The 15,830-nt window shown below is 36.8% G+C and overlaps 1 protein-coding gene across 2 annotated transcripts in view; it reads right to left on the reverse strand.

The window, feature by feature from the left end:
* Positions 1–15,830, reverse strand: part of GLRA3 (glycine receptor alpha 3) — a 191,486-nt gene that overhangs the window by 146,912 nt on the left and 28,744 nt on the right. For both annotated transcript variants that reach the window (XM_036856108.1, XM_036856109.1), the window contains exon 2: positions 8,378–8,505. In XM_036856108.1, the coding sequence (XP_036712003.1) occupies positions 8,378–8,505 (128 nt within the window). The remainder of the gene's footprint in view (positions 1–8,377; positions 8,506–15,830) is intronic.

Raw genomic sequence — 15,830 nt, forward strand, 5'->3', positions numbered from 1 at the left:
TAGAGGCTAAACAATACACTCTTAAATAACCAAGAGATCACTGAAGAAATCAAAGAGGAAATCAAAAAATACCTAGAAACAAATGACAATGAAAACACGACGACCCAAAACCTATAGGATGCAGCAAAAGCAGTTCTAAGAGGGAAGATTATAGCAATACAATCCTACCTCAAGAAACAAGAAACATCTCAAATAAACAACCTAACTTTACACCTAAAGCAATCAGAGAAAGAAGAACAAAAAAACCCCAAAGTTAGCAGAAGGAAAGAAATCATAAAGATCAGATCAGAAATAAATGAAAAATGAAGAAAACAATAGCAAAGATCAATAAAGCTAAAAGCTGGTTCTTGAGAAGCTAAACAAAATTGATAAACCCTTAGCCAGACTCATCAAGAAAACAAGGGAGAAGACTCAAATCAACAGAATTAGAAATGAAAAAGGAGAAGTAACAACTGACACTGCAGAAATACAAAGGATCATGAGAGAATACCACAAGCAAATATATGCCAATAAAATGGACAACCTGGAAGAAATGGACAAATTCATAGAAAAGCACAACCTTCTAAGACTGAACCAGGATGAAACAAAATATAAACAGACCAATCACAAGCACTGAAATTGAAACTGTGATTAAAAATCTTCCAACAAACAAAAGCCCAGCACCAGAGGGCTTCACTGGTGAATTCCATCAAACATTTAGAGAAGAGCTAACACTTATCTTTCTCAAACTCTTCCAAAATATAACAGAGGGAGGAACACTCCCAAACTCACTCTATGAGGCCACCATCACCCTGATACCAAAACCAGACAAAGATGTCACAAAGAAAGAAAACAAGGCCAATATCACTGATGAACAGAGATGCAAAACTACTCAACAAAATACTAGAAAACGGAATCCAACAGCACATTAAAAGGATCATACACCATGATCAAGTGGGTTTATCCCAGTAATGCAAGGATTCTTCAGTATACACAAATCAATCATGTGATACACCATATTAACCAATTGAAGTAGAAAAACCATATGATCATCTCAATAGATGCAGAAAAAGCTTTTGACACAATTCAACATCCATTATAAAAACTCTCCAGGGCTTCCCTGGTGGCGCAGTGGTTGAGAATCTGCCTGCCAATGCAGGGGACACGGGTTCGAGCCCTGGTCTGGGAAGATTCCACATGCCACGGAGCAACTAGGCCCGTGAGCCACAATTACTGAGCCTGCGCGTCTGGAGCCTGTGCTCCGCAACAAGAGAGGCCGCGATAGTGAGAGGCCTGCGCACCGCGATGAAGAGTGGTCCCCACTTGCCACAAATAGAGAAAGCCCTCGCACAGAAACGAAGACCCAACACAGCCATAAATAAATAAAAAATAAATAAATAAATAAAAATTAAAAAAAAAAACTCTCCAGAAAGTAGGCACAGAGGGAATATACCTCAACATAATAAAGGTCATATATGACAAACCCACAGCCAACATCATTCTCAATGGTGAAAAACTGAAACCATCTCCTCTGAGATCAGGAACAAGACAAGGTTGCCCACTCTTACCACTATTATTCAAAATAGTTTTGGAAGTTTTAGCCACAGCAATCAGAGAAGAAAAAGAAATAAAAGGAATCCAAGTCACAAAAGAAGTAAAACTGTCACTGTATGCAGATGACATGATACTATACATAGAGAATCCTAAAGATGCTACCAGAAAACTACTAGAGCTCATCAATGAATTTGGTAAAGTAACAGGATACAAAATTAATGCACAGAAAATTCTTGCATTCCTATACACTAATGATGAAAAATCTGAAAGAGAAATTAAGGAAACACTCTCATTTACCATTGCAACAAAAAGTATAAAATACCCAGGAATAAACCTACCTAAGGAGACAAAAGACCTGTATGCAGAAAACTATAAGACAATGATGAAAGAAATTGAAGATGATAGAAACAGATGGAAAGATATACCATGTTCTTGGATTGGAAGAATCAACATTGTGAAAATGACTATACTACCTAAAGCAATCTACAGATTCAGTGCAATCCCTATCAAACTACCAATGGCATTTTTCACGGAACTGGAAAAAAAAATTTCACAATTTGTTGGAAACACAAAAGACCCAGAATAGCCAAAGCAATCTTGAGAAAGAAAAATGGAGCTGGAGGAATTAGGCTCCTGGACTTCAGACTATACTACAAAGCTACAGTAATCAAGACAGTATGGTACTGGCACAAAAACAGAAATATAGATCAATGGAACAGGATAGAAAGCCCAGAGATAAACCCACGCACATATGGTCACCTTATCTTTGATAAAGGAGGCAAGAGCATACAATGGAGAAAAGACAGCCTCTTCAATAATTGGTGGGTAAAACTGGACATCTATATGTAAAACAATGAAATTAGAACACTTCCTAACACCATACACAAAAATAAACTCAAAATGGATTAAAGATCTAAATGTAAGGCCAGACACTATAAAACTCTTAGAGGAAAATATAGGCAGAACACTCTATGACATAAATCACAGCAAGATCCTTTTTGACCCTCCTCCTAGAGAAATGGAAATAAAAACAAAAATAAACAAATGGGACCTAATGAAACTTAAAAGCTCTTGCACAGCAAAGGAAATCATAAACAAGACGAAAAGACAACCCTCAGATTGGGAGAATATATTTGCAAGTGAAGCAACTGGCAAAGGATTAATCTCCACAATTTACATGCAGCTCAGGCAGCTCAATATCAAAAAAACAAACAACCCAATCCAAACCTGGGCAGAAGACCTAAATAGACATTTCTCCAAAGAAGATATACAGATGGCCAAGAAACACATGAAAGGATGGTCAACATCACTAATCATTAGAGAAATGCAAATCGAAACTACAATGAGGTATCACCTCACACCGGTCTGAAGAAAAGGGAACCCTCTTGCACTCTTGGTGGGAATGTAAATTGATACAGCCACTATGGAGAACAGTATGGAGGTTCCTTAAAAAACTAAAAATAGAACTACCATATGACCCAGCAATCCCGCTACTGGGCATATACCCTGAGAAAACCATAATTCAAAAAGAGTCATATACCACAATGTTCATTGCAGAACTATTTTCAATAGCCAGGACATGGAAGCAACCTAAGTGCCCATCGACACAGGAACGGATAAAGGAGATGTGGCACATATATAAAATGGAATATTATTCATCCATAAAAAGAAGCGAAACTGAGTTATTTGTAGTGAAGTGGATGGACTTAGAGTCTGTCATACACAGTGAAGTAAGTCAGAAAGAGAAAAACAAATGCTGTATGCTAACACACATATATGGAATGTAAAAAAAAAAAAGGTAATGAACCTAGGGGCAGGACAGGAATAAAGATGCAGACATAGAGAATGGACTTGAGGACACGGGGAGGGGGAATGGTAAGCTAGGATGAAGTGAGAGAGTAGCATTGACATATACACACTACCAAATGTAAAATAGATAGCTAGTGGGAAGCAGCCACATAGCACAGGGAGATCAGCTCAGTGCTTTGTGACCACCTAGAGGGGTGGGATGGGGAGGGTGGGAGGGAGGCACAAGAGGGAGGGGATATGGGGTTATATGTACACATATAGCTGATTCACTTTGTTATACAGCAGAAACTAACACAACATTGTAAAGCAATTATACTCCAGTAAAGATGTTTAAAAAAAAAAAGAAAAAAAATAATCAAACAAAATCTAAAAATATAGGGTGTAGAATTTAAATCTGTGAACATTTCAGGTGTTCATCTACAGTTTTAGAAAGCCTTATTTTTTTTTTTGAAGTTTTCAACTTTATTTTATTTTTTTAAACATCTTTATTGGAGTATAATTGCTTTACAATGGTGTGTTAGTTTCTGCTTTATAACAAAGTGAATCAGTTATACATATACATATGTCCCCATATCTCTTCCCTCTTGCGTCTCCCTCCCTCCCACCCACCCTCCCTCTCCTACCCCTGTAGGTGGTCACAAAGCACCGAGCTGATCTCCCTGTGCTATGTGGCTGCTTCCCACTAGCTATGTATTTTATGTTTGGTAGTGTATATATGTCCATGCCACTCTCTCATTTTGTCCCAGCTTACCCTTCCCCCTCCCCGTATCCTCAAGTCCATTCTCTAGTAGGTCTGCATCTTTATTCCCATCTTGCCCCTAGGTTCTTCATGACCATTTTTTTTTATTTTAGATTCCATATATATGTGTTAGCATATGGTATTTGTTTTTCTCTTTCTGACTTACTTCACTGTGTATGACAGACTCTAGGTCCATCCACCTCATTACAAATAACTCAATTTCGAGAAAGGCTTATTTTTGAAGAGATTTTTCTTGTTAAAATGACCTTGTATTACATAAAAATGAAAATAGAAAATACAGTTTTTTCAAAAAATAACTGTGAATTTTATTCAAGAAGTGTAGTGTCTGGATGGATAGGAATAATTAAAATGGATAAAGAAGATTCTAACACTTTCCCTGAAAAAAAATATGGGCAGAAATGAGTAATAGGTACACATTCCATTCTGGGGATAGAATGAGTTATAGCAGAAGAGACTGTATGAAAATTGGATTTGTGATGGGGGAGAAAAGGATTAATATAGAGGAATATTACAGATGAAAAGACAGAAACCACAGAGACATAGTGAAGGCAAACAATGCTATTTCTAGATAAAGAGAATGGTCATTGGAGACAGAATGAAAAAACCTAATGAAAATGCAATAAATATATAGGAGGAATACACAAACAGGTGATTGCTGACAGAGTACTTTCTGCCTGAATCCAAATTAGTTTTAAGGTTATCAAAGACCAACTGAGGCCCTAAACAATAGGGTCAAAGGAAAGAAACAGAATCTAGAAAAAGCTGGTAGATAGTCTAGTGAAATAATATTTTATTGTCTATGGATGTACTTTTATTTTCTATTCCATTGCTTTTTTTCTGTTAAACTGGTTTCCAGTTTCAAATGATTCCTGGAAACTTCTATTTCAAGATGGAGGATCGAGCATAGTTTTCTTCTCTCCAAATGCATAAAAATTATATTCCTGAATAAAACTGAGACTAGATATATCACACCAAAGAGAATGAGAGGAAAGTCAGAATTGGTTTAATCACATAAAATATAGAAGGCAGGAGAAAATGGCTGACAGACAAAACAGAGAAAAGTCTAAAATAAATGATGATTAGAACTGCATGGAGAAGGAAGCTAAGTGCTAAGAGGCACAAAGTTCAGGGTCATCATCCACAGGAAAGGAGGTGGGGAGTTAGATGGGGCAGCAGGGGAGGCCATGGACGCCTGTCTCAGGAAGCTCCCTGCTCCCCCATTCATAGTCCCCTAGAGCCGGGATGGCCTGGAGTTTCCATGGGTTTGAAGGATGCACATAACTTTTTTTTTTTTTCCTTTTGCAAACATAGCTTATTAAGGTGATTGGAAATAATATGATTCTGTAAGCAATGCTGACTTTTTAAATGTTTTCTTTTTCCAGCTTTATTGAGATATAAAAGGCATACAACATTGTGTAAGTTCAAGATGTACAACGTGTTGATTTGATACACTTGCATACTGCAATAAGATGATGACTTTAGCATTAGCTAACACCTCCATCGTCACATAATTACTGTTTCTTTTTTGTGGTGAGAACTTTTAAGTCTATAATACAGTACTGTTAACTATAATCTCAAGGCTATACATTAGATTCCCAGAATTTATTCAACTTCTAACTCTCTGCAAAAAAAAAAAGACTGGGGAAAACAGGATTCCTGCCAGTACCTCAAAACGAAAGTCATCGTTATTCTGGTATTTGGAGAACCCCAGACCAAAGCCTCGCCACTCAACACTCACCTAAAGCAAAGCTGTGCCCAGGGCACTACCATCTCTGTCAGATTTCCTTTCCTAGAGAGAGAAACAGCAGAAAACTCTCTCTCTCCACACACAGCAGACAAAAGATGTATCAGCACCCAGGCAAATCAACTCAGCCCTTCCTCAACTACAAAGCATTTCCATCACATGCAAGAAAACTAATGGCTTAAAGAGAGTGAACAAGATGAATAAACATAATTATTCCTGCAGGAAAAAAAAGAGAAATTATTGGGCAGAAAAGAAAAACAGAAGAGGAAGAATGCAAGAATGGAGGCATCCAATTAGCAGTCTAGTTAGTGCAAAGAACTTTCATAGCGCCTTCTTTGTAAAAGGCCTGGAAAGTCATCAAAGAGATTAAACAGATGCTCACTGGAAGTAATCAATTTTCCTTTTGGAGTGCTTGCCTCAAAGAAGTAGAATTGTGCTGAAGGTCTGTTGAGGCTATTCATCTCTAATATTTTTGGACAATTTAATTTTTACCCAATTCAGGTACACGATTTTTACTATTATCATAAAACAACAAACAGATAAACATACAAAATAGCACCCGCCTAGCAATGTGCAACACAACCTTCCTGTAGTTTGTGTGGCTTATGCCTGGTACTGCAGTGTTTTCCCTCAAACAAATAGGATTTTTAAAAGGTGTACTTATTTTAGAGAAATGATACAAAATGGTACAAATAAGTATCATAATTTTGTTTAAAGAAAAATGTCTACATCTAGAGTTTTTCAAAGTTAGCAGTATATAAAAGAGCAAACACAAAGTTACATTTTAATAAAGTCATTTTATAGTTTTTTAATAATTGTTCTTCTCTATGGTCTGGAAGATAAATTTTGTTTTAATGTAAATGTACTTGTTAAAACAATCACAAATTTAAAATCAGTATTCCAGAAATAAATTTTATAATAATGTGTTTGAGACTGAAATAATTATCAATAATATTATTGTTAAATGTTGATAATTTGAAAGGTGAAAATGCTGTCACATTATTATTATAATTTGCACTTCATTGATTGTTAATTAGGTTGAATATTCTTATTTATCTTCTGCAAACTGTCTGAGAATGTCTCTACTAAGATTTTTTGTTTTCCTCTTATGAAATTTATAAATTCCTGAAAGGTCAAACATACAGGTTTTTCTCAATAATTTTATATTTTAAAAATATTTTCCTATTGTCTGATCAGTTATCTAGGTATTTTCTAGGTTTTTTTTTTTTCATTAAGATTTTAATCCATGTCCAGTGGTCAGGACTCCGCGCTTGCACTGCAGGGACATGGGTTCCATCCCTGGTCGGGGAACTAAGGCCCCGCATGCTGCGTGGCACAGCAAAAAGAAAAAAATTTTTTTAATCCATGAAGAAGTGAATACTAAATCATTTAAGTTATTGTAATATATTGTCACATCTGTTTGGCAAATTTCTGTTCCTATTCTTTTTTTTAAATATATACTTAATTTTGCTCATTTATTTTTTCAAAAAAACTTAGACTAGTGGAATATCACATTATTGAGTCATGCCCCTAAAGTCTCACAGTATTAATTCCTGGTTTTTGAAAAATTGGAAGGGAAAGCATATATAATACCCACTTTAAATTAGTTCATTTGATTCAGTAGGCACATTTCTTAAAAGAAAAAGAAAATAGACAAGGGAATAGAGGGGAAGGTGGTAGGGTGATGATCGAAATAGGTGAAGGAGATTAAAAGGTATGAACTTCCAGCTGTAAAATAAGTCAACGGCGATGTAATGTACAGCATAGGGAATAGTCAACAATGTTAGAACAACTTTGTATGGTGACAGATGGTACCTAAACTCATTGCGATCATCATCTCATAATGTATAAAAATATCAAATCATGAGGTTGTACACAAACTAATGTAATGTCGTATGGTCCAAAGAAGACTAATTCTGAGAGCTATTAACATGAGAATATATTTCTTCTTTCAAGACATATCTTTGACCAATATAGTGCTTGGAGGATTATTGGAAATAAGCTTTAGAATTTGGGGGGAAATCAATTTGAAAATTTATCTTGTTTAATCATCTGTCATACAGAGTGAAGTAAGTCAGAAAGAGAAAAACAAATACCATATATTAACACATATATATGCAATCTAAAAAAAAAATCTGACAAACCTAGGGGCAGGACAGGAATAAAGACGCAGATGTAGAGAATGGACTTGAGGACATGGGGAGGGGGAAAGGTAAGCTGGGATGAAGTGAGAGAGTGGCATGAACTTATATACACTACCAAATGTAAAATAGATAGCTAGTGGGAAGCAGCCGCATAGCACAGGGAGATCAGCTCGGTGCTTTGTGACCACCTAGAGGGGTGGGATAGGGAGGGTGGGAGGGAGATGCAAGAGGGAAGAGATATGGGGATATATGTATAGGTATAGCTGATAAACTCTGTTATAGAGCAGAAACTAGCACACCATTGTAAAGCAATCATACTCCAATAGAGATGTTAAAAAATAATAAAAAATAAAACACGTCTTATATTGTAGTAAGCAAAACAATTACCTTTAAAATTGGGTCTGATTCTTGCATCATACCCCGACGTCCTTCCCATTAATTTATCCAGAAAGTCAGAAGGTGACATTGGGGCACTTCGAGACCTTGCACTATCTGTTTCTTTTGTTGCAACCAAACTGCAAATGAGAAAAAATAATACAGATTTTACCCAAAAAAAAAAGCCTTCCTAACAGTTGTTACCTAGAAATATAAAATAAAAATGCTAAGCAAAAATACAATAAAACAAAAAAATACAGTTTGAAAACAATAAAACAAAAAAAAAAGGTTTGTATACTGTATAGTGAATATTATCATAGTGACAGATAGGTATTTATAGATTTACAGTCAGAATTTATAATTTTTCACATGTATTCAGTGGTGACAATATTTAAGTCTGGAAACAAAGCCACTCCAAATTATTAGGCTTTCAAAATTTGTATTTATCCAAATTTGATTTCTGATTGCAATTTTTAGCTAAAATTATCCTAAGTTGTTCAGACATAAGAAAATATGAAAGTTCAGCTGTGAAATACAATTCTTATTGCTTTTATAGAGGAAAGGAACATCACCTTTCAAGTTCTGAGAATTGTTCTCAACAGTAATAAAACTTCGGTCCTACAGATTAAACAACAATGTTCTTTTCTTCAATTAGAGTGAGTGCTTCCTATATTAGTAACATACTCAGTTAAATTCATTCTGCTTTCACTTTGTGTCATTCATATACAGTACATTTTGTTCAGACCTAAAATTTGTGCATGGAGTTTGAGAAATTACCCTAAATGTGGTCTGTGCAGTCGGCTATTATGGGATGAGAACCTGTGTCCAGGAAGGTTAAAGGGTTATTGTATTTTTTTCATTCAAACATTTTCCTTTTTCTGCAGCTGCTCATCCGAGAAGCCCACAAATGACTGAACTCCCGACCAGCCCCTCATTTACCTAGGTTGGTCCCCAGAAGGTCTAGGCCTACTTGCTAATATCAAATGATCTTTTTTATCCACAGAGTTTGCTCAGAAAAGTGAAGCAGGCTTTCTGAACACACATCTGTTTGAAATGTTTATATTCAACCTGATGTTACTTCCTGGAGATTGTCAGTCATCACGTCCTCCCAGCTCTGTCACTCAACTTAGAGCATCGCCAAACCCTGAACCTTTGTGGTCACTCTCAGCAGTACCAAGTTATTAAATTCCTCCTGCCAGAATGTTTAATAGAAAGGGAAAATAAAACTTAGAGCCATCACCATTAAATCATCTACCACACACATATATTCAGTAATTCATAATCACAACGGTAAAATCCAATATCAATGATAATGTGAGAACAGTATTTCTGAAAGTATAGTATCACAGTTAACAGCACCTATTAACTCTTGCCCTGTTCTAGAGGATATATCTAGTTCTGGACATTCTAAATCACTTATCTTCTCAGTAACTTTCATTCTGTCTTTCTTGCTTTCTCTCTAAACAGAAGCTTCTTCTCTCCCTATTCTTCTGGTTCCATATTACTTTGTCAGCCTTTATCTCTGATTATTACTGGTCAGTTGAACTCCTTGCCATGCTGATCCCTGGAAAGTTTATTCTAATGTCATCATCATCATCATGAAAGAGAAAACAACCCTACTCTCCTCTCAGTAACTCCAGAACTTTCTTCTACCACCATCTGGTTTTAAGTAACTTTTACCTGCCCTCTTAAGCAGCATTTGTCCACTTTCCATGGCCCAAGAAGAGCAGGCAGAAGAAGGCATTGTCAGAGCTCTCCTAGCTACATATTACTGCTTCTAAACTATTCCCTGTATTTCCTTTGCAAAATCCTTCCTTTCAGTTGTCAGAAAATAAACTTGTACATTCTTTTACCAACAAATAAACCAACTCACCTGGATCTGAACCAGTAATACTCTGTCTCTCTACTTTTAAAAAAAATTATAGTTAACTATGTACGCTGAATTGGCATTCCCTCACATTTTGCACTGAATGGGGGAGATTATCGTAGGTTATCCAGGTCAGCCCTATATGCAGTGACATGTATCCTTAGAAGAGAGAGGCAGAGGTATATTTGACGGCAGGCAGAAGAGGGAAGGCAGTGTGGCCGAGAAGCAGAGATTAGAGTGATGTGGCCATAGCCAAGGAATGCCGGCGGTCAACAGAGGCTGGAATAGGAAGGGACAGAGTCTCCCCTAGAACCTCCGTGGGGGCGTGGTCCTCCTCACATCTTGTTTTGGGCCCAGTGAACTGATTTCAGACTTCTGGCATCCAGAACTCCGAGAAAATAAATTTCTGCTGTTTTATGCCACCCAGTTTGTAGTAAATTGTTACAACAGTCAGAGGAAACTAAAAGAAGCCTTCCCGTGAATTTTTCGTTTTAGTTACTCTACCATTCAAATCCAAAATTTCTCTGCTGTTCTTTCTGTAATTTCTTTCTCTCTGTTGGTATTTTGTATTTGGTGAGATATTATTGTCATACTTTCTTTCCAGTTCTTTGGGCATGGTTTCTTTTAGCTCTTTGAATGTATTTAAAATAGCTGATTTACGGTCTTTGGCCAGTAATTGACTTTTCTGAACTAATTCTGTAAATTCTATATTATTTGTCATATATGACTATATGATATCTTCTCACTTAGCTTAGAGATCAGCTAATAATTGGACAGGGATTTTTTAAAATTCCCAGGACCAATAAATCTCACAGTATTTTCTGGGGGTCCTGAGTTCATGGGGTTTTGCTTCAACTTTGAGTCAGGCAGTTGACAAATCTGCCTTAGCCTTTACCTCCTATTTGCACAGGGCCCAAAGGCCACCAGAGTTGAGAATTCAGGGTCTCCCTGGGTTTTTCCTGAGCATGCATACAGCCCTGGGTGTATTCATTTGCCAGGACTCTCTTAACAAAGTACCACTGACTGGGTGGTTTAAACAACAGAAATTAATTTTCTCACAATTCTGGAGGCTAGGAATCCAAGATCAAGGTGTTGGCAGGGCTAGTTTCCTCTGAGGGCCTCCATCCTTGCTAGTAGGTGGCCGTCTTCTCTGTGTCTTCACATGGTCCTTCCTCTTTGTGTGTCTGTGTCCTAATCTCTTCCTAGAAGGACACCAGTCATATTAGATTAGGGTCCACCAATATGACTCCATTATATCTTAATTATCTACAAATAAAGTCATGTTCTGAGGTATTGGGAGTTAGAACTTCAACATGTGAAATTTTGGAAGGATGCAGTTCAGCCCACCATACTGAATGCTCACAGCCTTGTACATAATGTGTGGACTTCTAGATGCCCAAGAATCTGTGGAGCTTTTCTAAACCCCTATGAACCTATCATTCTGCTGCTTTTTCTTTTAAGATTCATGGTTAGTCTGTTGTTTGCACCCACTGTTCTCTACTGCCTCAGGTACTCATGAAGTTAAAAAATTGACAAACATCTCCAGGAAAGGGTGAGCTCCAAGTTAGTTCAAATAAAAGTCTTGCGAGTGGGGTATCCCAGAAAACCTCCAGACAGGTCAAATAATGACAATTTTCCAAGAATATGGTTTTAAAGGAATTCAAACTCCATTCTGTCCCCTCTGGTAGCTACCAGGCTGCTGTCTTTACTGTTATTGCAGGCTATTGGCTTACAATGCTACCGTGGAGCTCGAGACAGGGGGATGGGAATAGGGCAAGTTATAACACCAGAAATCCCACTGTTCTTACCAAGATTCAGATGTTTTTCTTGATTAAGCTAATTCGTGGATTACTGCACGTCTCTGATTAATTACCAGAGTTCTGAACAAGTTGATTGTCACTTTTTTTGACAGCTTTCTCACTGCTTTTACGGAGGAGGGAATTTACAGAGGTCGATATTCCACTAATTTTTCTATTACTGATCTGACAGTGTGTTCCTAGATTTCTTTTTATATTTGTTTTTATTGTATTTGTGTTTTAAAGAGCCACACTCCTCGCAGCTCCATCCATCTTTCTCTCTGGATAATTGTAGTCACTCCCGTGGTAACAGCTAACTCCCATAACACTATTTTGTAAGACTCTAAAAAAAAATCTTTTCTCATAAGTAACGTAAAGATTTGCTTTTAAAAGAAAAGATACAGAGTTTACCTTCTGGGTTTCCCCATAACGAATAGTCAACACTTGTAATTGACTAAATATCAGTAAATATTCTATTAAGAGACATTCTTTTGATGTGATACTTAAAAATTAATAAAATCCCTAATATAATTTGATTAATGAGCTTTGAGAAGAATACATGAAATACACATTGGACTGAGATGGAGTGAAGGTAGGTAAGAGATGACAAGTTATTTTAAAAGTATAATACATAAACTTTTTAAAGACTTGTATAAGCTGAGAGGTTTACTAACAATACAATTAAAGCAACTTATAACAATAAAATTGTAAAGATATACTTTCTCATGCCAAAATGCATTTAAATATCTGTTAAATGTTGAAACAATGAATTTTGAGTTCTCATATAATTTGTTAGGTGCAAAGCACTCTGTTAGGAATGGTAAGTATGTATAACACAAATTTGAATCTGTAGTGTTCACAGTTCAGTAGATTACTCTGTCTGGGCCCATCTGGGTTCTACAGAGAATCCTTGGGAAGGATCAGAGCACAGAAGCTGGGAAGTGAGATTATAGTGAGGAGAATGATAGGCTGGCTCCTTTGTTCCTGCCACTTCGAGCAAAACCTTCATGTTTTATAACAGGGATTCACAACCAAGCTCTGCAGAATAATACCTATTAACAAATGAGAAAATTCTGAGCAGAGAAATATTCCAGATTTCTTTACTAGTTATATTTCTTTCAGTGACACGAGAGCCATTCAATGACTTATGGACAATTGATTTTATTTCTAAAGATTCACAGTTTTGACTCAAAAGGAATTATTGTTGGCAAAATTACATTGGGTATGTGGCTAAAAAGCATTTCTACACAGGCTATCCCTTCGCTTCTGAAAATGGTGGAGGCTGTGCATATGGGGAGACTTCCAATCACCTACGACTCTTGCTCTGGTATATTTCTCCTAGAACTTTCTTCCTATTACAGTAATATCTAGCACCATGGAGACTAGCACCATAGGAAAAATGGTAGACTGTCTTCAGATAACTGTAATCATTTAAGAGAGCTTATAGTAATAAATACGTACATACATAGTATGAGGCTCTGTGTGACCAGTCTGGGATCTTACTCTAATTTTTAAATAGTCAATATCATCTATACTTACATATTCAAAAACATTTTTCTTAAGTTGTTGAAACTCAGGGTGGGGGGAGCTACCATATGATGCAGCAATCCCACTCCTGAGCATATATCCAGACAAAAACATGGTTCGAAAGGATACATGCACCCCAATGTTCATTGCAGCACTGTTTACAACAGCCAAGACATGGAAGGAACCCATCGACAGACGAATGGATAAAGATGTGGTACGTATATGCAATGGAATATTACTCAGCCATTAAAAATAATGAAATAATGCCATTTGCAGTAACATTGGTGGACCTGGAGATTATCACACTAAGTGAAGTAAGTCAGACAGAGAAAGACAAATATCATATGATATCACTTACATGCAGAATATTTTTAAAAATGATACAAATGAACTTATTTACAAAACAAAAATGGACTCACAGACTTAGAAAACAAACTTATGGTTACCAAAGGGGAAAGGTGGAGGGGGAGGGATAAATCAGGAGCTTGGGATGAACATACACACACTACAATATATAAGATAGATAACCAACAAGGACCTACTGTGTAGCACAGGGAACACTACTCAATATTCTGTAATAACCTAAACGGGAAATAATTTGAAAAAGAATAGATATATGTATACGCATAACTGAATTACTTTGCTGTACACCTGAAACTAACACAACATTGTGAATCAACTACACTCCAGTATAAAAAAAAAATTTCTTAAAAGGAAAAAAAACTCAGGTTAGGGGGAGGCAGTAAGAAGAAATCTAAGTTGCATTTATAATGGATTTTGGGGGGTTTTTTTTGTTTTGTTTTAAGATTTTTTTTTTTTTTGATGTGGACCATTTTTAAAGTCTTTATTGAATTTGTTACAGTGTTGCTTCTGTTTTATGTTTTGGTTTTTTGGCCCTGAGGCATGTGAGATCTTAGCTCCCGGACCAGGGATCGAACCCGCATCCCCTGCATTGGAAGGAGAAGTCTTAACCACTGGACTGCCAGGGAAGTTCCTAGAATGGATTTTGGATAAGAAACTTTATTATGAAGTCCATTTTTTTTTTTGTCTAAACCTCATCTTTCAACATATTTATAGCAAGTCACCAAGTTGTTAGCAAATGACTCGTGATCAGTACTTTTGAAGGAAGCATCTTTGGATATTTTAGAAGTCTTTTATTTATGAAAATCTCAAAACAATCTCTGCACGAATTTGCCTGGCTCCCACACTTGGCTTGTCTTTTCTACGCTGTACCAAGTACTGAATTTACTATTAACTTTCTTGGAAACTCTATGTGGACTCATACACATTCCCATCAATGAACACATTTTTCACTTAAGAATCTTATATATTCTTATTTTTATAATGACTTGTCACTTGAAAGTTCAGAGACTTCAATTTCTGAGAGACTGGCAGAAGCCTATTTTTTTTAAGCATTAAAATCAAATATCAAGGGCTTCCCTGGTGGCGCAGTGGTTGAGAATCTGCCTGCCAATGCAGGGGACACGGGTTCGAGCCCTGGTCTGGGAAGATCCCACATGCCGCAGAGCAACTAGGCCTGTGAGCCACAACTACTGAGCCTGTGCATCTGGAGCCTGTGCTCCACAACAAGAGAGGCCACAATAGTGAGAGGCCCACGCACTGCGATGAAGAGTGGCCCCCGCTTGCCACAACTAGAGAAAGCCCTCACACAGAAACGAAGACCCAACACAGCCAAAAATAAAAAAAAATTAAAAATCAAACATCAAAATCCATCAAAAAGAGAAGTCCCTGCCCCTCCCCTTCTATCCCCTCCCTTCCTCTTTAATGAGACAAGAAAGTAAAATATATCCACTTTTGGAGGGCAGAAGTAACTACTAAATAGAGATGCTGTAAAGATGGATTTAATATAATTGTCCATACTTATTTCACTCTGCTAAATGCACCTTAAAATTGGGAGAAAATATGAAAACTGTAGCTAGGAAACGTAATATGGGTTTGAGATGAGTCTTGGCATGTGGGCCACAAATCTCTGTGCATCTATTTTCATGAGTTGATTTGCACAGAAGCACAGTGACTTAGGGGGAATAAATCAGTGCCCAGACTCTTGAGGCAGAGAAGGTTTGGGGTATAAGGGGGAAAGACAGTTGACTATGTATTCTCTAGCTTTATAAACCAGTCTTATGGGGTTACAACACTTAGTGAAAAAAAAAATTGTCACAGTTACTATTATTTGGAACTTTCTGAGTTGCAGACACAAGCAATTGATATTTCAAGCCCCCAGTTTGAAAAATAAAACCCAGAATTGAAGAGATGA

Source organism: Balaenoptera musculus, chromosome 6 (genome assembly GCF_009873245.2).
Source record: "Balaenoptera musculus isolate JJ_BM4_2016_0621 chromosome 6, mBalMus1.pri.v3, whole genome shotgun sequence".
NCBI classification, from domain to species: Eukaryota; Metazoa; Chordata; class Mammalia; order Artiodactyla; family Balaenopteridae; genus Balaenoptera; species Balaenoptera musculus.